At 44.2% G+C, this 25,136-nt stretch overlaps 1 protein-coding gene across 1 annotated transcript; it reads right to left on the bottom strand.

Annotated features, from left to right (window-relative positions):
• Positions 1 to 1,573: 1,573 nt before the first annotated feature.
• LOC139380911 (rho-related GTP-binding protein RhoE-like) lies at positions 1,574 to 16,793 on the bottom strand. Its single transcript, XM_071124071.1, has 5 exons — positions 16,483 to 16,793; positions 16,125 to 16,212; positions 4,707 to 4,816; positions 3,768 to 3,902; positions 1,574 to 3,523 (listed from the first exon to the last, which is right to left on the bottom strand). The coding sequence occupies exons 1-5, from the start codon at positions 16,702 to 16,704 to the stop codon at positions 3,275 to 3,277; spliced, it is 804 nt and encodes a 267-aa protein (XP_070980172.1). The 5' UTR covers positions 16,705 to 16,793; the 3' UTR covers positions 1,574 to 3,274.
• Positions 16,794 to 25,136: the final 8,343 nt, after the last annotated feature.

The following is a 25,136-nucleotide window of genomic DNA, read 5'->3' as shown; positions in this document are numbered from 1 at the left end:
CAAATGTGAAAATGACACGTTTAGTACAAAAGATGGCAGAAGATGTGTTTCCAATGACATCGGTGTGCATCGTGATTTTAACCAATTTTGACTAGGTATTGCCAATTAATTGGTTGATGACATTGGAAACACTCTCCCATCTTTTACTATAAAACGTGCCATTTTCACATGTGGTGCTGGAGAGGAAGAAGCTGATTTTTTTAAATTATTTTTTTAAATTTCCCTTTAAAACAATTTATTCAGGTAGGGTCCAGGGAGGAAATCCCCGATCCTTTTTGGAACAGGTCCAACTTCTTTCACCAGAGAAGACTGATGTACACCCACTGGATCAACGCTTCCATCTCTGTGATCTGATGAGCATAACAGCCACCGTTCTGTCCTGCATGGTTCTGTAAAATGTCTGAATCACATTCAGTAGGCAGGTTTCCACAAAAGCAATGGCTCAAAAAAAAAAAAATAATAATCATTGCCACATGTAATGGAAATGGCAGATAAACATTTTCTAAAGATCATTCGTTCGACGGGGTAGATTTCTTTTGTCGAACTTAATTGCGAAAAATTGAAACGATTTGACAAATAAATGATTGCTGACTACCTTAAAGTTAAGGTATGCAGGCCACGTGATATCTAAGATTCACTCCATTTAATTCTAAATACCTACTGCTTTAAAAAAATAAAATAAAAAGTTTCTTTGCAGGAAAAGGATTTGCCTGACTTTCAAGAATGCTTCACCTTGCTTTTCTGGTTGGCTGGCAACTTTCACCAGCCAATTGTTTCAGAGCTACAGGAGTACATGTTCCACCATGGCACGGACTAGCCTAGGCAACCAATTTATTAGAATGGCAAGTCTTAGTTATTGCATTCTATCCATCCGGGCTTTCGCAGTCTACATGTAGCGGAGAGGGGGTGGGGGGGTCACCAATTTAATGTGTTGAGTAACAGTAACACTCCAACCACATTTAGTTTTAGCAAAAAATTTAACGAAACATAGCTACTTATTGCATCTCAGGGAAGGTTGTCAGATGAATTTCCAGGGTAATCGTGGTTACCTAGACACTCAAAGTAACACTGTAGGCTTACAGCCAGTCTTGAAATAAGTCAAGATGTTATACAGAATGTGAAACTCAAACTAGAAACTGACTAACCTATCATGGAGTATCTGACTAAACTGCATACATTTGCCTCTGTTAATTTGCGAGTGAAAGCATATCTACGGGAGTCAAACCTAATTGTCATCTTAAGAGGCAGCCGTTTGAACCTGGTGAGAAAGTGCAAGCTGGCCAAGTAGATGAGAAACAATTTCATCAAACGGCATTTCTATTTCTGAAAAGACTGCGGTTACCATGTCCATGATGTTTTCAGACTATTAATGTGCCAGAAGGATGAAATATTTAATTGACTATTAATCAATGTTTTAATTATCCCAAGCGAAGCAATTATTTTACTGCAAGGAGACTGAGGATGCAGCAAGAAAAACAAAATGGCTGAAATGTGTTCTGATAAAATATCCAGGCAGAATCTGTGGTATTCCAGACAGTTTGACAAAAATAAGGTCTTAGTCAAGACAGAAATGGACCTTGTACTGTACACTGAACTTTATTGTCAAATGGAAAATATATAACTTCAATAAATACTGTGGTAACAATCATACAGACACACAAATGGACTTACATTTCAAAAGAGGTTGATGTTCTACAGCTAACACTGACCGTTAATTTAAACCATTTTCATACAGAGGAGGCTACACCCGCTGGCTGATAATACTTCTCAAAGCAGTTCAGACTTCTCCAGTTATGAGAAATTGGAAAACACCAAAGTACTATGATGACAGAACAGAAAATAAAATTGCAGCTGTTAGATTTAGAACTACTTCACCAGCAGCTGCTTGGAGAGGGCGGAGGGATCTATAGCTACAGCGTCTGCAGGCTAGTTCTACTTAGCTACTTGACTTAGCCTACTGACCCAATGAACTAGTCAAAGCCTAGGACCAAACAATGATACTAGCTATGAGATATGCGTTTGAATTAAAGTAGGCTATGGATTTTGGTGCACTTGCACCAGAGATCGACTGAGTAGTGTGTAGCCTGCACTAGAGCACCACACAAAGCAAACAGCACTGTACAGTCCTTCAACCAGCTAACATTGAAAACTAGACACTGGTCATCAGAATCTGTGCATTGCATAGCTGAGGACATCCTTAAAAATAATCTGTGCAATAATGGATTTGAACTCAGTGACCTTCTCAGCACTGGCATTGTTAACCCCATCCTGCATGTAAAACTTGGCGTGGGTGTTCACCCCTACAGTTACAGAGTGACTGGCTTCGGGGCTAGACACCACCGCTGAAATCTACCCCGTGACAGAGGAGCCGGGGTGTAGGATACGTCCTCAAAGAGATGTAGCACATCCTTTCAAATCATTGGCTATGATCGTTATGCAGCCAATCACAACAGTAGTCGGCAACTGTTACTCTGAGCGATATCGCCACTGTCAAGCTTTTCTTTGGTTGTAAACTTATAAGACAGCAAAACAAGGGGGAAGCAGGCAATGCTGATCGAAAACAGCGCTAGAACAATATGCAATGTACTAAAACACATTAAAAAGGCTTTCAGCTCTGTCGTAACAGTGTGCAACAGTTTATAACACAAACATCCCATTTCCATTTGACAAACTCAAGGCAGTAACAAAACAAAACTCCAACAGGCAGTCCTTTGAACTTCTGGCTATAAGTGCGAGACCTGGGGGCCAGCGCAAGACCTCCATTTCTCTTCGTAAACCATTTTACTGAGCAGAACACAGTAGCGGTCTCTCGCATCTGAACAAGGATTTTCTCACTCAGTGGTGAATCCACAGTACACTTTTCTCTTTGAGGACAAGTGTCAAAACCTGAAACCAGATTAGCGCATTTACTGTCTAGGTCCCGGACCAAAAAAAGTGCACGTCATTTCCGCGGGTGAAGAAATGTCGACAAGAAGTCCACACCTCTTTGTGGATTCGTTTATTGACCTTTAAAAATAAATAAACTGAAGACCTTTTTTAAGTCTTCAGTGGCCTCAGTCTCTCCGGTGCACTTCTCCTATGACAGAGTAGGGCAGCTAGATGTAGGTTGGTACAGTTTTTTTGGGGGGGGCTGATGATTTAATGTGCGGCGATAACCCGCCTTCTCACTGCTTTGCATGCATGTCTAGAAGGAGGGGAGGGGCTCTATGCACAGTCCTCACCACCCACCTGCTCCTGCCAGTCCATAACAGTCAGTCGCCCTAGTCTAGGGCAATCACATGACTGTACAGCTCTTGGCCTTGTCTTTGCGAAGGTCTGATGTGACAGCGGTTAGTTCGGGCCTAGTGGGCATGTGTGAGATCCTCTTGGTGCTCCTGGAGGACTTGTTGCGTTTGACGTTCTTGTTGCCCTTGTTGACGCAGGCCAGCGTGGCCACGTGGAAGAGGTCTCTGACGCTGTTCTCAGACTGCAGAGACGAACACTCGATGTACGGAGCACTGATCTGCTTGGCCATGTTAGAGCCCTGAGACAGAGAATCAGGGGGAGAGATGAACAAAGAGTCTGGAACTCAAGCATATTTCAGTATTGAAAATCTATGCAATTTAGCAGACTTAACAATTTATTTATTTTTTAGCTGTAAAACAGATGCCACATTTATTCATTAATAGTGCCAAGTGAAAGACATACAGTACAAGTACAATAAAAACTATGAACTGCATCTTAGTGAGTGAGTGTCAAAGTAGGAGCAAAATGCATGTAGCGCCTACCTGATCATATGACACGGGTGTCTGTCTGTGATTGGATAGTTCCACCAGTGTGGTGAGGTCTGTGCGGAGATCTGACTTGCATCCCACCAGCAGGATCTTGGTGTTGGGACAGAACTCCTGGATCTCTCCTCTCCACTATAGGGAGGAAAGAGAACGGGAGAGATCAGCAACACTTCTAGTACAAAAAAAAAAAGTTGTGCTTTTACAGGATTGGTTTATATTCAGCGTCAGACAACCCAACATGAGTTTTAAGTGGATAACGTGACTTTTTGTTAAGCGCACAGATCAAGTTAAGATTTGGGCTTCTGTGAGTAAAACATGTGCATAAAGGGCTGTATTGATGGACACTGGAGCATCTCAACCACCCACACACCCTCTCGTTGTCTTTCTATCATGCCATCGTTGAAAAGAAAGGGAAAAAAGTCGCTCTGACAGCGCTAGCTCTGTGTCGCGCAACTTACGTAATGGAAAACACCCTGTTCCACTTTTCCTGGCTTATTCAGAGCCTTGAACATCATGTTTCCCCTCAGAGTTGTTCAACACACAGGACCACACGCCTCTCAGCTGGTGCAATACTGAGCGTTGGTGACGTTACAGGTCAAAGGGCACCGAGACCTACAATAGCCGTGTCTGGGATCTGGGCGACCATGTGTGAACAAGGCCGGTTGGACTACTGCTGAGCCTCACGTGAGTTTGTTTTCACATTCCTCTCAAATGGTACAACCCTAGTTCTAGTCCCCTCGTTGGTACGGCCCGGTAAAGTAATTTGGAGCGCTGGGGTTTCTGAAAAGCCACTTGACCCAGTAACAAAGAAGACTTTTAGAGAGGGTCAAGGGGGCTGATTGAAAATTCTAGTGGGACAAGCCACTTCCTACTATAATTCAAGGGCAAAGCAGAGGTAGCTTACAACATACAGGACATACAAGCCCTGAAACACACCTTCTTCAGTACACTGTCCAGGGTCTCTGGTCTGCTGATGTCAAAGCAGATGAGGACTGCATCAGAGTCCGGGTAGGAGAGAGGTCGCACGTTGTCATAGTATGGTGAACCTGCAAAGACAAGCATAATAGCAAGGTCAAAATATGCAAACAAGGGGGGATGGTAGGGGACGCCATGTGTGACTGACGTGTTCTCCGTTTGCTCCCGTGGTATTCTTAAAGTTTATGTGAATTCTGCAGCAGAACCGTATTTATTTTCAAATATTAATTTGGTGATCCCTTTCCGTAAAAACCAAGACTACTTTGCTTCCGAATGTCAGCATGTCGACCAAACATAAGGCCAAGAGCATGACTTTGAGAAAACCCGGCCTACAAGACCCGCTCTCATCACCGCCCTCTCCTGAGTCTGAGGGCCCGGGGACGCACACTTTACCCGGGGGCGCGGCTTGGCCTGGCGGCGCTGAAATGAACATTCGAGGCCATCAAACTACTACGCTCTGAGATAGTTGAAATGAAAACACAGGTGGTTGCTACGATTGTGGCCAGAATACAGGAGGTTTCTGATACTTTAAAAGCAGATTTAACGAGACTGTTCCGGCAATTACATTACTCAAAACAACTGCGTCACACACTACAACGATTACAGCACTGGAGGCCTCCGCTACTAATGTCTCCGATTTAACTACATCCCTGGAGACTGAAGTTAAACGCCTAGCTGCGGATTTGAAAAAGGTGAGGGAGAGCTGCATGAGTTTAGAGGGATTCTCTCACTGTAATAATCTGAGACTTGTATCAGTCCCAGAGTCCGCGGAAATGCATCGCGCCACGGATTTCGTTTCAGGGCTGCTGAAGGATGTTCTTGCCTTAGATGAAAAGCCCCTGATTGATCGAGCCCATCGGTCGCTGCGCCCAAAGCCCCGGGATGGGGAGAGGCCCTGTGACATAATTCTTCGAGTGCACTTTTTTCATGAGAAGATGGAGATCCTCCGAAGAGCCCGCAATACCACTCTGAGCTTTCAAGGACAGAGCTTTTCCATTTACCAGGACTACTCCCCCACTGTTTCCAGGCAGCGCGCAGCTTTCGGACAGGCCAAACGAGTACTTCGCGACCATCCAAGTGTGAAGTATGGACTGCGATTCCCGGCCCGTTTATGGATATCTCATGAGGGTAAAGACCACACATTTGAATCTCCGGATGAGGCTATGGCTCACATTCAACGTCACATCAAGAAGTCTTGAATATGCTCACAGTGTGGATTGTAAGTACCCCACTTGTGGTACAATTATGTTTAGATATAACAGGCTAGTCTTGTATAGTTGGTGAAACTATTCAGGCTTATTTGATGTGATCTAATGTTTTGATTATCTAGTGTGCGTGCCTTATCTCGCTCACCTATTTAGTTTGTTTACACATTGTCTCAGCGACTCAAAATAGTTTTGGTTATTTGTTTACTGCATCCGTTTGCATTGACCCAGTAAACAGTAAATGTCTCCCGAGGCTACACGGTTTCTGGGGCCTCACTTTAATTTTAAAAGTTTTGAGCGTCATTTATGCCCAGCAAACGCTCAACGTTGCACACGTAGTTTTTTGGTATTGGTTGTAAGCTGTCTCAGCTTCAACTAGACTACTATTATAATTACTATTATTTTTGATTGTCTAACTACGATTTCCTTACTTCAAATTAGATTTTTGGCTGAGAGCCTTTATACATTTTATTTATTTTCTCTCTCAATGCCTGTTATAAGACGGGGAATACAATTATATACATCTACAAGTGGTGCTTTTGTCATTCCGTTTGCACAAGGGATTCACCTTTTTTTTGTTCTTTTTTTTTTGAAAAAAATACATACAAATCTTTCTTTTTGCTGCTTGATCCACTAACAAAATGCGACTTTAAAGAGCGGGACTGTGGGTTTAGGTTTTAGACCGCACTCTCACAGACATACTGTGCGAAGAGAACATGTTCTATTTAGGCTTGTACCTCATTTGGGGAGGTATTGTCTGGGATGGGGGGAGGGGGTGGGGGGGCAGGTTGAATTGTTCAGTTCTAATGTTGTCATTCAGTTTTTTTAGTTTTTTTTTCTGTTTTTTTTCCTGTACTTTTTCCAAACATTTACCACCGTACATTATTACTCTGAGACAAGTTATTCTGGGGGTTTTGGGCGCTCATTGCTTTTCCATTCTATGCTCTAATGACAGGGTTGAATAACGGGAATGCCCAGAGGGGCCGAAATAATACGATCAAGTACATTTCTTGGAATACCAAAGGGGTTAACAACCCGGTGAAGCGTAAGAGGGTGTTGACACACTTAAAAGGTTTGAATGCAAATATTGCATTTCTACAAGAGACTCACTTGAGGACTGGTGAGCATTTTAGGATGCGTAAGGACTGGGTTGGTCAAGTGTTCCACTCAAACTTTCATAGTAAATCAAGAGGTGCTGCTATTCTGGTTGATAAAGCTACTCCCTTTGTAGCTTCTGAGGTTATTGCTGATCCTAAGGGACGATACGTCATAGTAACTGGTGAACTGTTTTCTACCCCTCTTGTTTTGGCTAGTGTTTATGCTCCCAATTGGGATGACACAAGTTTCATTTCTTCCTTTCTGTCTGCTATTCCCAATTTAGATTCTCATTTGTTGATTTTAGGGGGGGATTTCAACTGTAAAATGTCCCCAGTTCTGGACAAGTCCTCACAAACAAATACAGGCCCATCTAAATGTGCCCTACTTATTCAATCCTTTCTTCAGAAATATGCTATGTTTGAGGCCTGGCGTTTCCTACATCCTACAGATAGACAGTATTCCAGTATTCCTTTTATTCTCATGTTCATCAAACATACTCCCGGATTGATTACTTCTTTTTGGACAAAAAACTTCTGCCTAACCTTCGGCAGTGTACTTACGAGAGTATTGTTATCTCTGACCATTCACCATTAGTGCTTGAACTAGAGTTTCCCCAGCGACCTCCTAGGTGTTATCAATGGCGTCTCAACCCCATTTTACTCTCAGATAAGGAGTTTGTCAATTTCATTTCTTCTGAAATTGCCTTATTCCTAGAAACTAATTCAACACCAGGTATGTCCTGCTCTACCATATGGGAGTCTCTCAAAGCATACCTACGTGGCCAAATTATTTCTTATACAGCCAACCAAACAGAGTTCGCTCCCAGCGACTTCGGGACCTGAGCGAGTCCATAGCCACATTGGATGAGAAGTATGCTACGGATCCTTCCTCTGATCTGCATAAAGAGCGCCAACTACTCCAATCTGAATTTGATGAGCTTTCTACCAGGCAAGCTGAACAGTTACTCTTGCGAGCTCGATACAAAGTCTATGAACAAGGCGACAAGGCCAGTAAACTCCTTGCACATCAGATCCGTAAATCTGAGGCCTCACAGCTAATCCCACAAATAAGGACCCCGTCTGGTGCCACCACAGTTATACATAAAGAGATCAATGATCAATTTAAACAATTTTACTCTGCACTATACACCTCTGAATCCCCTCAAGACCCTTTGCTGATTGACTCCTTCTTTAATGGCTTGAATATGCCTTCAATTGATACAGACTCCCATGACTGTCTAGAAGAAGAATTTACGCTTGAGGCGATTGCAACAGCAGTGTCCGCAATGAAAAGTGGTAAATCACCGGGTCCGGACGGTTTTTCAACCGAATTTTATAGGACGTTTTCTGGTCTGCTTTGCCCATTCTTGTCCCGACTATTTGCAGAGTGCCTCAATACTTCAAAGCTGCCGCCTAGTCTTTAACAGGCTTCAATTTCATTACTACTAAAGAAAAACAAAGACCCCCTGGATTGTGGATCCTATCGCCCAATCTCGCTTTTAAACTGTGATTACAAAATCCTAGCTAAGCTTTTAGCCATCCGTATGGAAGGCTCGCTACACCAAGTAATACACTCTGACCAGACTGGCTTTGTGAGAAATAGGCATTTATTTTTCAATATTAGGCGCCTTATGAATATACTGTACTCCCCAGCGTCGGGGGACCCGGAGGTGGTGGTCTCACTTGATGCCGATAAAGCGTTTGACCGCGTTGAGTGGGATTACCTAACAGCTGCCCTTTATAGATTTGGCTTTGGCCCCAAATTCATTGCGTGGATAAAGATTCTTTATTTTTCCCCCATGGCTTCGGTACGGACTAATAACTTGTCCTCTGACTATTTTCCCTTGCACCGCGGATCCAGACAGGGTTGCCCACTCTCCCCCTTGTTGTTTGCTTTGGCAATCGAGCCTCTCGCCATTGCACTACGCTCTGATGATGCCATTCAAGGCATAATCAGGGCGGGCTGGGAACAGAAAGTCTCGCTATATGCTGACGACCTCCTTTTGTTTATCTCCAATCCCGATACCTCATTGCCACGTGCCCTATCTGTTCTTAAAAAGTTTGGATCAATCTCAGGGTACAAGCTGAATCTAGGCAAGAGTGAGCTTTTTTCGGTAAACAAGGCTGCTTTAAAGTGCTCTTTCACAAGTTCTCAGTTTAGGATTGTCCAGGATCAATTCACTTACTTGGGAGTAAAAGTGACAAGGAAATATTCAAATTTGTTTCAGGAAAACTTTGTTGCTCTAGCAGACAGATTGAAACAATCTTTTACTTTTTGGAATTCGCTACCCCTTTCTCTTATCGGAAGGATTAATGTCATTAAAATGAATGTGTTGCCCAAATGTTTATATTTATTTCAATGTTTACCCATTTTTATTCCAAAATCTTTTTTTATTTCACTGGATTAAACATTCATGCATTTTATTTGGGATGGCAAGGTACCACGGATTGGTAGAAAACATCTACAGAAGCCTAGGTCATTGGGGGGTTTAGCTCTACCAAATTTTCAGACATACTACTGGGCTGCAAATTTTAGAGCCGTTCTGTACTGGCTGCAGACTGATCCTACTGGCCCTAGACCACTCTGGGTCCAGATGGAGTCTGAATCGTGTAAACCTGCAGCACTTTCCTCTGTGCTGTGCTCGTCTCTCCCAGTGTCCCTAGGCAAAAGTTGTGCCAACCCAATTGTAAAGCAGTCTCTTAAAATTTGGAATCAGTTCCGTTTAGCCTTCGAGGCTTTTCTCTATCAGGCCCAATCAATCAGAACATTTTATTTCCTCCATCTTTGAATGATGGGGCTTTTGGCATTTGGCACTCACTAGGCCTTTCCTCGCTAGCCCAATTATTCTTTGATGGTACATTTGCCTCTTTTTCTCAGCTGCAGGAAAAGTTCAATCTCCAGACTAGAAACTTTGTCAGGGCTAATACACCTGGATTTCCCAATAGGCCTGCGAATACAGCTATAGAGAGCATCTTGGAGCTGAACAAGCTTCCTAGGGGCGCAATTTCAGATGTATATGCAATCATTCATGACTTACAGAACCCTTCTTTGGTGCCTTTAAAGACTCGATGGGAAAAGGATTTGGGGGAGGAACTTGGGGAAGACGTCTGGGAATCTGTACTGCACAGGGTGCACTCGTCCTCTTTTAGCACTAGACACAGCCTCATTCAATGCAAGGTGGTTCACCGTATCCACTGGTCGGGGGCCAAACTTGGAAGGATATTCTCTGATTTTGATCCTACCTGTGTCAGATGTAAGGTGGAACCAGCCACACTGTTGCATATGTTTTGGGGCTGTCATAAACTGTCAGGTTTCTGGGAATTAATATTTAAATGTTTCTCTGATATATATGACACTGTTATAGAGCCGTCTCCCCTTACAGCCCTTTTTGGAGTACTGCCCATGGGTACCCCCCTATCAAGAATCCAGTCGGACACTGTTGCTTATACAACTCTTTTAGCTAGACGGCTAATACTACAGAACTGGAAGATGGCAGCTCCCCCATCTTATAAATATTGGGTGAGGGATGTGTTGTGCTCTCTGAAACTAGAAAAAATTTAATTCAATTCACGTGGGAACCCCAAACTGTTTGATGAGGCTTGGGCTCCATTCCGGTCTTACTTTAAACAGTCCATCCTCTGATGGCATTCCAATTAATACTAAAATAAGTCTGTGACTTAAGGGTTGGAGTTTCTCTCTGTGTTTTTTGCTGGGGGGGGGGGGGGCATTAAGATCCATGTGCTTATTGATTGTGGTCCGCAGATGCCTTGTTCATCTTGCCCAGGCAGAGACTGAAGTGTGAGCTTGTTTTTCCCAGTTATTTTTACATTTTGTTCACGCCTACATGAATAATCATTTATTTTAAAGCATTGTAAACTTTTTTTTTTGTCCAGTGGATGGTCGGTCTGTGGCCATGACTCTCTGTGAGTGGTTGCATTTCTCCACCCTTATCCCTTGAACAATGGTGAGATGTTTGCCCTGTCCCTGTACTATAGATTGCCCCTTTAACCTCTGTAGCCTTCTGCCCGGTGTGTTTAACTTGTCTAAAGTATGGTATCTTTAAAGCTATTTCTTTGTATTTTTTATTTTATTTATTTTTTCTAGTTGAGTATATTATTTATATTGCTTTGTCTTGTCTGTGTGTGTGTGTGTGTGTGTATGTTCAAAACTTAATAAACAGAGTTTAAAAAAAAAAAAATATATGCAAACAAGGTCAAATTAATACACCATCACATCTCCTCAGCTCTGTGCTGGAACTGTGCTAAAACTAACATTTCATCAGTTACAGACATAGATTTTACACAGTGCATGTGTTAGAATGACCCAGGGATAGCAAACTTACTCCCTGACACCATGTCACTGTGCGAGTCAACACCTAGGGACATCCATAGTAACAGCTTGTGTAATCATTTAAATTTGCTCGTAGAGCTCTCCCACACGCGCGCTCCTTACTCGGAGCTCTGGCGTCCATTCATACCCAGCCCAGAGCCCTCAGTCCGAATTAGGACAGGAGACCTCTTCCAAATGGAGCAGATAAGGGAGGGTTTCACTGATTAGGCTAGCTATGCAAAGCTTCATCTAAGGACCAAAATTATACACTCCCGTCCCTGGTCACTGCTGTACAGTACATGAGATCCCACCAGTTATTTCCCCCCCCAGAGTGTCTCAACATAAAAAGGGGGACTGGGCAACTGATTAGGAGCAGGCTCGATTGGAACCTAAATATGGCATGATCATTTTTTTTTTGCATTTCTTTGAGGCATCTTTCCACATGCATTTTAAATTTCCTCAATTCTACTGCACACTAATATAATAATGCCCGGAGGAGTCACCAACAAAGTCAGGTAAAAACAAGGCAAATTGTTTTACTTATTATCCAGTAGAGGTGGCATGCCACATGTAAAAAGCAAGACATCTGAGATTCCACAAACTGAATTTGGAATAGGACAGCGTGTAGTGACTACTTCATTAAAGCCCAACAATACGTGTACAGTCTGATGACTAGCAGTGGAACATTGAGCTTACAGATGTGGAATGCTATGCCAAGAATACTAGGAATATTTGTTTAGTGAGATTACAAGCATGTCTGGGAGATCCTTTGAGAGCGCCAAACAGAAGAGTTGCGCGTGCCCCCCAGCATACAATCAACCCTGGTTGGTTTGTCTAACCTGATAACTCAGCGATGACACGTGACCCTTCCCTGGACTTTACCCTTCTGAACAACGGGACTTCTCATCGATCAGCTAAAGAATGAAGATAGGAGTGTTGAACGGCATTGAATAGATTCAGCAAAAGTATACATTGCTCATGGAGACGGATTGTTAAATGTACTATAAAGAAAGAAACAGTAGTCACTGAGGATAAATAAGAATGTTAACCGACTTGCCTAGTTAAATAAAATTCAAATAGGGACACTGATAATACAGGAGCACAGGAAAAAGGTGAGGATGGTCGATGGCACTGCTGACAGACAGCTCATTAGCCCCATTTCAGTGCAGCCCTGAGGCTTGTTCAGTCCCCTGATTCCGGCAGCCATGTACCCATCTCCTCCTTAGCCATCCCTGTATGATGGAGGACATGTTTCTACACAGAAGGGTCTCCAGGGACCTCGAAAAACACCGAGGTGACTATCCCTGACCGGTGACCTCCCTGACCAAGGGCGGCCAGCTCTAGGAAGAGTCTTGGTGGCTCCAAACCATTTAAGAATGATGAGGCCACTATGTTCTTGGGGACCGTCAATGCTGCAGACATTCTTCCCCCCCAGATCTATGACTCGACACAATCCTGTCTCCGAGCTCTACAGGCAACCTCATGGCTTGGTTTTTGCTCTGACATATAACGTCCCACAGTTGAGTGTATAGACGTGTGCCTTTTCAAATCATGTCCAATCAAATTGTATTTACCACAGGTGGACTCCAATCAAGTTGTAGCAATATCTCAAGGATGATCAATGGAAAAAGGATGCACCTTAGCTCAATTTCAAGTCTTATTGCAAAGGGTCTGAATACTTATTTATATAAAGGTATGTTTAACACTTGCGCAAACATTTCTAAAAACCTGTTTTCGTTTTGTCATTATGGGGTAGTGTGTAGATTGCTGAGGATTTTTTATTTAATACAATACAGCGTTATTCTAAAATATTACAAAATGTGGGAAAAGTTGAGGGGTCTGAATAGTTTCCGAAGGCATTGTACTTCAGATATAAAAAGGTGAGAATGTTTTGCTCACAATAAAGGCAGAGTTTTGAAAACAAGCTTAATAAATAAAATAAAGCGATGCAAACAATGGGGTCTTTGTGAATAGATCCAGCCTCTTGTGAATGGCATGCAGCTCCAACTCACTCAACCCAGAGTCAAGAGCTCTGCCAGTGCTACCATATTAGAGGGCAGCCCAGCCATATCGGTCAAGGGCTGAACTACAAAATCATGAAAAAGCCTTATAAACATGCTGTCCATTAGACTAAAGACATCAAGAAGCTGCAAACAAGTGACAGCAATGAGCAAATGCTGTGTGTGCTTGATTACTACACCCTAACTAAACACCAGAGCCACAGCCCCTCACCTGTACTCCTTCTCTGACCTGCTCCTCCAAGAGGTGAATGACCAGCCTTCGGGGCATCTACATGAAACATGGGTGGATGTCAGTGGGAGTTCTAATGAGTCACCCATTTTATTTTACCTTTATTTAACTGGGCAAGTCAGTTAAGAACAAATTCTTATTTTCAATAACGGCCTAGGAACAGTGGCTGTTCAGGGGCAGAACGACAGATTTGTACCTTGTCAGCTCGGGGGTTTGAACTTGCAACCTTCCGGTCACTAGTCCAACGCTCTAACCACTAGGCTACCCTGCCGTCCCAACATGGACATCCAGTTTGAAATAAGCCTCTAACCAAACACCACTGCATAAAGACAATGAAGATGGACCCAGTCAGCAATAGAGGGTGGGCGGTGCCCCGCTTTCTTCCTGTACCTGATTGCGAGTCAGTGTCTCTTTAAAAAACTATCCCATTCATTACACTGGGTGATAACGGTGGGTTCAATAACAAACAGGACCTTGTTTATTATGCACAGATAGTAACAGTGTAGTGGTGAGCCTGAGGCTAAGAGGTGAGACAACTGACAGCTGAGAAACCTACACATGCTGTGTGCCAGGTACCTGCAACCATCTGCTCGCTAGACCCGAGATCCAGTAACATACAGTATATAGTGACGCTTCCAAACAAAAACTGCTTTAACATTAGCACAAGACACTAAAACATCAGGCTTCTCGTAGTGCTGGACAGAAATATCCCTCATGGACAGCTTCTGCTATAAGATTACATTTGTAAAATAATATTGCCCAGTGTAGCTAAGGCAGTCCCCAACATGACCCATATCAGGCCTGGTGTGGTGAGCTGAGCATTTCCTGAAGCCTTGGTGTAGTCACGGAGTAATGTCCTGGACAGACACATGGGAAGCTACAATCAGCTGGTGGACATAGGAGGGGAGGTGCCCAGAGCGCTCTTATCCCCCCCAGCTGGAGAAGCAGCCCACAGCTTTTCCTCCCCCTACAGCAGCCAGCCGTGGGAGTTGAGCAGCCCAATCCCCCAGCCACTCCAGGCTGATTCAGAGGCTGTAGATAGGAAATTATTACCACCTGGGGCTGGGTTAAAGGCGTCCGCATGCTTCCCAGCCGAAACAGTTCGGAAGACGGCATGTATACTTTATGACATTGTTACGTTTTCGTTCGTTTTGGACTTCGGTAAGGTTTTATTTTCGACTCGAGGCAAACAGACATCGGTAGTCTACGCCCGTTCGTCGGTTATTGGGCAACAGTAGGGATTCTTCAATTAAAGTCTTGTCATTCAATGATATGACTTGTTTTCATGAACATTTTATTTTACAAATACTGCACCAAGTCCTTCGTTTGATGTAAATTGCGCTATTTAGATCTAGTCTTCAAAAACGAGAAAATGAATGACAGATTTATTGTGCCATGTTAATTCTGACTATTTCGAGGAAGCGTATACTGGTTATGGCGAGTCAAAATGGACAAATAGTACTATTGCCGCTTTTTTTGTCGTTTTTCAAACGTTTTTTTTTTTAAGAGAGCATGCGAGCATACTCGTTCAGTTCGCCTAGATGAGTGCGGCTGCGTGCAGCCGAACTGAAGCATATTGACGCCTTAGGGGTGTCCACATGCTTCCCATCCGAAACAGTTATAATGGCCTTTGACAAGGGTTTTCGGCTGTTCATGCACCCATTTTTTTCTTGAGGCAAGCCTAAATTCGGAAGCCAAATTCTACGCCCCCTACAGTGAGTTAGTCATCAACGAGACTACTCGTTGTCATGCGAATTATTTCACTTGAGAATTTTTTTTTCAAGCAAAGTTATTTTAAGAGTATGTGAGGCACATACGTTCACTTCGCCTGACCGAGTTCTGTTAGGAGCAAACTGAACCTACTATGCGAACGCCTTTAGGGTTAGATCTCCCGGGACCTCTATGGGGGAAATGTTTGTAGCAAGAACATGTGTACGGAATGTGTCAGCATTTATTGAGTCAAAAACTATTCCAAATGGCAGCCGAGTGATTTTAAGTTCAGTTAGCCTGTTGCTGTCCCCAATCAGGGCTTTTTCTAAATGTTATGCTATTTAAAACTCACAATATAAATAATTCATTTGCAAATGTATTGCGTTTTCTTAGCTGGTACCGCAACTGAGTGCCAAATGGCTTCATCTGTTTTTACTCAGCTCTGGACCAAGATGCACCGAGAGGTGTGGATGTAAACACTGCACATTGAAGACAAATCCTCGCGCTACAGCGGTCCATCCCAACGTGCTAGAGATGCGTCACCGAGTTCAATCTCTGTAGAGTCTCCACTCACTGGGGTTGTTTAATATATTAATGACCCGTCAAATTAAGATTTCAGGCAGAGCGCAGTCTAATTCCCCACAAATAGAAATGTTAAGAAATGTTGACTAATTCGAACGATCACTGTTCCAATCCAAATTCCAGTCGGACTCGTTCCCTGTGACACTGTCATATTTAAGAAATTCTAGAGAGATTAAATAAAACATTGTAATGCAAAGTTACTCACCTGAAGTGTCCCAGAGACTGAGTTCTATTCTTTGCGTGTCGATTTCGAAACTGGCTGTGTAGTTCTCGAACACCGTTGGGACATAATTCTATAAAGAATTTACAACGCATTATTGTCGATCTCACACACACACACAAACAAAATTGTCCAACAATGTTAAAATAAATTGTACCCACAAAAACATTTTCCATCACAATTTGATCCATAACGCTGCAAACATATCATTTGAATAATGGAAGACTTGGCATGTACTAAAGCGCACACGAAAGTTCGATATTCTTTTCCAACACGTCCCCGGGTAACGCCTTACAAACCGCACGTTTATTTACATTTACCCAAACGACATCCAACAACATACCTCTGGAAAGCAATCTTTCGCAAAGACGTGAAGAAGAGCAGTTTTTCCACACTGACTGTCCCCAACGACCACGATTTTACGCTTCACGCTCTGGCTAGGATCCATCCCGGATTTCGGTGAAAGCTTTTGACTGGATCCTGTATCCTTCATTGACTTTTTATAATGTATGTAGAGTGCCGACTTCAAAGAGGAAAAACTCCGCATAGAAATCAGATCCCCCATAACAATTGCTCCTGTGCTGTGATATTGTTCAGCCTTTAATTCACACGCGTCCTCGTTGCACAGAAAAACTACTGTGGCTAATGCCGGGGGTGTATATATGGGCCGCCGGTGAACCAATCGCTTTTCCCGGTAATTTTGTGAAGCAGTAGTCCGCCCCTTTCTCCCTCGTGGAGGCAATCAACATTACCACGAGGACAGCGCCCTCTATTTCTTGGTATTTCAGGATCTCAGAGGAGCAGAACATAGAGAAATGTTCAGAGATGAAAAGAAGCCAGCAAGTTTATTTCCCTGATTGTAAAAGAAAGGAGTCATTATCACTGTGGCTGAATAAGTGGGACACCTCAAGATGAAGGTATTAATAAAGTTAATTAACTAAACGGTCCATTATGTAATTCAGCAGAAATACCTGGAAGGCTGGAACAAGGTGTCTGTTCAACATCTGGTGAACTAATGCACACATAACTCGTGTTTAGAACATGTGGCTGCCCCCAGGGCGAAACAGGCATATGTATGGAGAGACTTTTCTTCACTTCTGGTATGTCTGCTTCTGCGTCTGGTAGCAACAGGCTAAACCTGTGTTTTCCCTCCCTTGGGTTCGGGCAAGGGAAAGCAGTGAGATTAATTCAATTCACTTTGAGATGAAGGACACTGGAGTGGTTCAAGATTAAGAGGGAGGGAAATTACATTTGTTTTGGGTTAAGTAGGCCCATCAGGGATGAGATGGGTGATGAATGTAATTCGTGGATGGAACATACTTTGAATGCAGTGTATGAATGAATGAAAGGACACATTTATAAATAACATGAGAAAAATGTGCAGGGATCTTTATTTCACAGGTTGCCCCATCTAGCTAATTTAAGATGAATGCACTAACTGTAAGTCGCACTGGATAAGAGTGTCTGCTAAATGACTAACATGTAAATCTAAAATGTAAACAACCGCAACAGGTCTACTCTTATAAAGTTCTACTCTTTTAAAGGTCTACTCTTTTAAAGGTCCTTTCCTGGGACTGTGTGTTCTTGTGCATAGAGGAGATGAATATGAATGATGACAGAGCCCATAGGCAACATCTGCTGTCTCTCACCTATCTCACCATCAGTCAGTGTGTTCTTCTGTAGCACGATGGAGGAAACGACGTCTCTCACACACACACACTCTCTCTGAGCAGCACTTATTGTGAGATATGATGAGTTCCCTTGACTTTGCCCTGCAGCTGTTCGTCATAGTAAACACACAATGAGGCTCTAAATAAGGGAGAGGATTCTGCTTTAGGTTAAGGAAAGCACTTCATTCTGCAGCATTGCCCCGGGGCCTCCGTCCTCTTCATTAAAATTAGCCACTAATGGTGTCGACTACTGCTAATGATGTTCACCATGCGGTCTCACATGCTGTCATTTCCTGAATAAGCTAATCATTGTAAACGGAGGATATAAATATGAAGAAATATTAGTGTGTGTGATTAGATGCTGAGAGCTGGGAATATTCACCACCACCACCGTGGTTAGAGCGTTGGGCCAGTTACCGAAAGGTTGCTGGATCGAATCCCCGAGCTGACAAGGTTACAAAATCTGTCGTTCTGCCCCTGAGCAAGGCAGTTAACCCACTGTTCCCTGGGCACCGAAGACGTGGATGTGGATTATGGCAGCCCCCCTCACCTCTCTGATTCAGAGGGGTTGGGATAAATGCGGAAGACACATTTCAGTTGAATGCATTCAGTTGTACAACTGATGAAACTACTGTGCAAAAACAAAACAGTGAGAAAAGGAGAATTATGATACATTTTACTGCAATGCACCTCATAGTTTGATGCTATTGATTTCCATCGGTGGGAAGCAATGCAAGTCAATCTGAATTATAAACTGGGTGGTTCGAGCCCTGAATGCTGATTGGCTGACTGCCGTGGTATATCAGACCATATAGCACGTATGAAAAAACATGTATTTTTACTGCTCTAATTACATTGGTAACCAGTTTGTAATAGCAATAAGCACCTCATGGGTTTGTGGTATATGGCCAATATACCACGGCTAAGGGCTGTGTGCAGGCATTCCGCGTTGTGTCGTGCTTTGGAAGAACAACCCTTAGCCGTGGTATATTGGTCAAGAAATGTAGCTGATACGGCTGACTTGCTTAAACAAATGTGGTTTATAATGACAATTGAGATGTACAAACTATGGCATAAGGGGACGACAAGAGGATAAGAGGCGATCCGCAATTGTGATTAAGACATTAATGAGCGAGCTAGGACGGACGTGTCACGGATCCCGCTGGAACTTTCATTGCGCACACCTGGCCCCTATTCCAACTGATTCTATTTGTATATATGTGCCCACTGTTCCATTTGTCTTGGTCGATTATTGTTACAATGTCCGTTGGTGCGTGTGAGTACCTGTGCTGTGTGGTTTTTTTTGGCTTTCGTGCCCTTGTGGATTGCGCAGATGATTAATCATGATAATGTCATTGATCTTCAGGTCGTAGCTCTAGAAAGAGGCCCGAGTTCCAGACTTACAATTCCGGGTTGGATGTCCGTTCAAAATGTATTTCCCCAATCAGAGCACATTTTTTTGCGGAATTCCCAATTGTCTTGAACTCAAGTCAAGTTTTTGCAGTTCCAAGTTAACAGTTGAATGTTGAATGTTTATAATTTTAAACTTGGAAAAGAGAAACTTAATCCCAGATTTGGGACCACACAGCCACTCCACTGAATAACAGGCTTGTGATTGCTCTGTAGTGCTTGCAGTTAGCCACTGTCACTGATTCCTTCCAAATCACTCATTGTTGATTTTGAGATTTCCAACTTGTGTAATGTTTATGGCCGATGAGCACCGATATGTTTCATCTATAATTTCTCTTGATTATTTTTCTTCATATGACAAGGATTAAGAAGAATTTGCCAGTAGATTGTCGACTTGATTCATGATGATGACTGCTAGCTAAGATTTTGAAAGTAAGATGTCGACATGTTGACAGTCCAATCAAAGCTACTGTAGCTATAACGGGATTTGACGTAATTTTATCTGTGGCCAATGACCTTGAGACTTCTTGGATGGGCACCTATATTGCAACATCTATGGCAGCTCCCAAGGGGCTTGGGTTTTCGAGGTCTAACCTTAGACTTGGCGGTGACGTACTGTCCCCACGAGTGACAGAACACAGCTAATCATGGCGAGAACACGTATTTTCCGCTGGCTGAAACACCTGTATTTGGAGCTGCTTTACTCAAGAAAGTAAAGAAGAGACCATGTTTTTATGCAGCTGTATTAACTCAATGATTTTATTTTTATTTTTTTTTTACATTGTTTGCAAACTGATATGTGACATGTATTAATGCCAAAACAACATGCAAAACAGGTAAGCCTGTTATTTTGTTAACAAAAAAATGTGGGGCTCTGTCCCATCTGCCCTGAATGATGGGTTGCCACTGCAGATAACAGTTCACAACAGCTCACAACAGTTCACAGTTATATGTATTGGGTCCTGGCAATGTGCAATGGTATAACAGTATAACTTTAGACCGTCCCCTCGCCCATACCCGGGCGCGAACCAGGGACCCTCTGCACACATCAACAACAGTCACCCACGAAGCATCGTTACCCATCGCTCCACAAAAGCCGCGGCCCTTGCAGAGCAAGGGGAACTACTACTTCAAGGTCTCAGAGCAAGTGACATCACCGATTGAAACGCTATTTAGCGCGCACCGCTAACTAAGCTAGCCGTTTCACATCCGTTACAATGGCATCCACCCGCTAGAAACAGGCATCACATGGACAAGGTGTGACAGACAGATGCTGTCATCATCAGTTCCCCTTTGTCTCAGTGTTGAGGAGAAGAATAATGCTTTTTCATTTCCCCAACCTTCTCAAGTGTTGTTATATTAAATTGGCTTTATGTTTTTGCTCACAGACTGAGGAAGGTTGAGTTGAGAAGGTTGCGCTTCTTCAAAGCGCTCTTTAAGCTACTGTCCAACATTAAATTAACCACCTCAGGGAAAATAAACCCTATATTACCGTAAACCAGATCAATAGTTGTGTTGTTAAACCACATTAACTTGGTAGCCTGTTATTTTCACACCTCATATGCTTTCTCAATTACACTCCATGTGTTGGAGCTAGCTTAAATGGCTGCAGCCGCAGGGTCTACTCCTGTCTGGCTGCTAGTGAAACACTAGTCAGCTGCTGGTCAGCCTTCACAGAGACCCACTGGTGGGCTACAGACTAGCCTAGGGTCCTGGTGGGGCTGTCACAGCCATGGATCAAGTGACCGCAGATTAGAATCTGGGTGTCTGCAGGCACTGTGTGAGTGTGCAAACACACACAGAGGGAGAGAGAGAGAGAGAGCAAGAAAAATAAATAGAGACTTCTCTGAGATGGTGTGGGAGAGGAAGGAGTGGTAAGAAGAGGGAGAAAGAGAGGGAGAAGGAGAGGATACAGACAAACAAAACCAACAAGGGAAAAGGGAAGAAGAGATGAAGTGGGGCAGGAGGACAGCAGCATATGACGAGTGTAAATAAAACTGTGTGTGTATGTGTGTTTGTGCTGTGTCGGTATGCGTGTGTGTGTACGTATACACTGTATGTGAATGTGTGTGGGTTTAGTGTCAGTGTAGTGTGTGAGGGAGTGTGTATTTGATTGGTCACCCAGGCTTTGAAGTCCAGTAGGCCTGTCCTGTCAGATGCATGTTAGCAATGCACGTACAAACAAAGACACACACAAAGACAAAACACACACACACAAACACAGACAAAACACACACAGACACACACACACACAGACAAAACACACACACACAAACACAGACAAAACACACACACACAAACACAGACAAAACACACACACAAACACAGACAAAACACACACAGACACACACACACAAACACAGACAAAACACACACAGACACACACACACAAAGACAAAACACACACACACAAACACAGACAAAACACACACACAATATGGGTTTCTTTGTTTAACAGCAGTCTGTCATCCTGGGGTGGATCTATTTGGTGAGGTAATTCCTGTGTAATTCCTCCTTATGTGTCGCCCCGCTCTGACTCACTCTTTCTGGAATGTGTGGCCATTAGGTCTAACAGGCCAGCAGGGTAGGAAACTCCTCTATAGAATTGCCCAATATCTACAATGACGCTGTGATTTGACTTATTAGGGTGTGTTTGCTTGAGTTCTTTGAATTACTAACAGCATGACATGATCAGTGGCGGAACCTGAAGTACATTTGAACTGCATGCACAGGACTGCAAAACAGGTTTTTTTAAAACCAAGTAAAATAGGCATGGTGTGTACGGACCGAGCATATGCCGTGAAATGCTTACTTACAAGCCCTTAACCAACAGTGCAGTTCAAGAAGAGTTAAGAAAATATTTACCAAATAAACAAAATAAAAAAATTAAAACGAACACAATAAAGTAATAATAACGAGGCTATATCCAGGGGGTATTGGTACCGTGTCAGTGTGGAGGCTATATACCAGGGGGTATTGGTACCGTGTCAGTGTGGAGGCTATATCCAGGGGGTATTGGTACCGTGTCAGTGTGGAGGCTATATCCAGGGGGTATTGGTACCGTGTCAGTGTGGAGGCTATATCCAGGGGGTACTGGTACCGTGTCAGTGTGGAGGCTATGTCCAGGGGGTACTGGTACCGTGTCAGTGTGGAGGTATATATACAGGGGTACTGGTACCGTGTCAGTGTGGAGGCTATATACAGGGGTACTGGTACCGTGTCAGTGTGTAGGCTATATACAGGGGTACTGGTACCGTGTCAGTGTGGAGGCTATATACAGGGGTACTGGTACCGTGTCAGTGTGGAGGCTACATACAGGGGTACTGGTACCGTGTCAGTGTGGAGGCTATATACAGGGGGTACTGGTACCGTGTCAGTGTGGAGGCTATATACAGGGGTACTGGTACCGTGTCAGTGTGGAGGCTATATACAGGGGTACTGGTACCGTGTCAGTGTGGAGGCTATATCCAGGGGGTACTGGTACCGTGTCAGTGTGGAGGCTATATACAGGGGGTATTGGTACCGTGTCAGTGTGGAGGCTATATCCAGGGGGTACTGGTACCGTGTCAGTGTGGAGGCTATATACAGGGGGTACTGGTACCGTGTCAGTGTGGAGGCTATATCCAGGGGGTACTGGTACCGTGTCAGTGTGGAGGCTATATACAGGGGTACTGGTACCGTGTCAGTGTGGAGGCTATATACAGGGGTACTGGTACCGTGTCAGTGTGGAGGCTATATACAGGGGTACTGGTACCGTGTCAGTGTGGAGGCTATATACAGGGGTACTGGTATCGTGTCAGTGTGGAGGCTATATACAGGGGTACTGGTACTGTGTCAGTGTGGAGGCTATATACAGGGGTACTGGTACCGTGTCAGTGTGGAGGCTATATACAGGGGTACTGGTACCGTGTCAGTGTGGAGGCTATATACAGGGGGTACTGGTACTGTGTCAGTGTGGAGGCTATATACAGGGGGTACTGGTACTGTGTCAGTGTGGAGGCTATATACAGGGGGTACTGGTACTGTGTCAGTGTGGAGGCTATATACAGGGGTACTGGTACTGTGTCAGTGTGGAGGCTATATACAGGGGGTACTGGTACTGTGTCAGTGTGGAGGCTATATACAGGGGGTACTGGTACTGTGTCAGTGTGGAGGCTATATACAGGGGTACTGGTACTGTGTCAGTGTGGAGGCTATATACAGGGGTACTGGTACTGTGTCAGTGTGGAGGCTATATACAGGGGTACTGGTACTGTGTCAGTGTGGAGGCTATATACAGGGGTACTGGTACTGTGTCAGTGTGGAGGCTATATACAGGGGTACTGGTACTGTGTCAGTGTGGAGGCTATATACAGGGGTACTGGTACTGTGTCAGTGTGGAGGCTATATACAGGGGTACTGGTACTGTGTCAGTGTGGAGGCTATATACAGGGGTACTGGTACTGTGTCAGTGTGGAGGCTATATACAGGGGTACTGGTACCGTGTCAGTGTGGAGGCTATATACAGGGGTACTGGTACTGTGTCAGTGTGGAGGCTATATACAGGGGGTACTGGTACTGTGTCAGTGTGGAGGCTATATACAGGGGGTACTGGTACTGTGTCAGTGTGGAGGCTATATACAGGGGGTACTGGTACTGTGTCAGTGTGGAGGCTATATACAGGGGTACTGGTACTGTGTCAGTGTGGAGGCTATATACAGGGGGTACTGGTACTGTGTCAGTGTGGAGGCTATATACAGGGGGTACTGGTACTGTGTCAGTGTGGAGGCTATATACAGGGGTACTGGTACTGTGTCAGTGTGGAGGCTATATACAGGGGGTACTGGTACTGTGTCAGTGTGGAGGCTATATACAGGGGGTACTGGTACTGTGTCAGTGTGGAGGCTATATCCAGGGGTACTGGTACTGTGTCAGTGTGGAGGCTATATACAGGGGTACTGGTACTGTGTCAGTGTGGAGGCTATATACAGGGGGTACTGGTACTGTGTCAGTGTGGAGGCTATATACAGGGGTACTGGTACTGTGTCAGTGTGGAGGCTATATACAGGGGGTACTGGTACTGTGTCAGTGTGGAGGCTATATACAGGGGTACTGGTACTGTGTCAGTGTGGAGGCTATATACAGGGGGTACTGGTACTGTGTCAGTGTGGAGGCTATATACAGGGGGTATTGGTACCGTGTCAGTGTGGAGGCTATATACAGGGGGTACTGGTACTGTGTCAGTGTGGAGGCTATATACAGGGGGTACTGGTACTGTGTCAGTGTGGAGGCTATATACAGGGGTACTGGTACTGTGTCAGTGTGGAGGCTATATACAGGGGTACTGGTATCGTGTCAGTGTGGAGGCTATATACAGGGGTACTGGTACTGTGTCAGTGTGGAGGCTATATACAGGGGTACTGGTACTGTGTCAGTGTGGAGGCTATATACAGGGGGTACTGGTACTGTGTCAGTGTGGAGGCTATATACAGGGGTACTGGTACTGTGTCAGTGTGGAGGCTATATACAGGGGGTACTGGTACTGTGTCAGTGTGGAGGCTATATACAGGGGGTATTGGTACCGTGTCAGTGTGGAGGCTATATACAGGGGGTACTGGTACTGTGTCAGTGTGGAGGCTATATACAGGGGTACTGGTACCGTGTCAGTGTGGAGGCTATATACAGGGGTACTGGTACCGTGTCAGTGTGGAGGCTATATACAGGGGGTACTGGTACTGTGTCAGTGTGGAGGCTATATACAGGGGGTACTGGTACTGTGTCAGTGTGGAGGCTATATACAGGGGGTATTGGTACCGTGTCAGTGTGGAGGCTATATACAGGGGGTACTGGTACTGTGTCAGTGTGGAGGCTATATACAGGGGTACTGGTACTGTGTCAGTGTGGAGGCTATATACAGGGGTACTGGTACCGTGTCAGT

Source organism: Oncorhynchus clarkii, chromosome 22, assembly GCF_045791955.1.
Source record: "Oncorhynchus clarkii lewisi isolate Uvic-CL-2024 chromosome 22, UVic_Ocla_1.0, whole genome shotgun sequence".
Classification (NCBI taxonomy): domain Eukaryota; kingdom Metazoa; phylum Chordata; class Actinopteri; order Salmoniformes; family Salmonidae; genus Oncorhynchus; species Oncorhynchus clarkii.
This window is presented reverse-complemented; position numbering and strand designations above follow the sequence as displayed.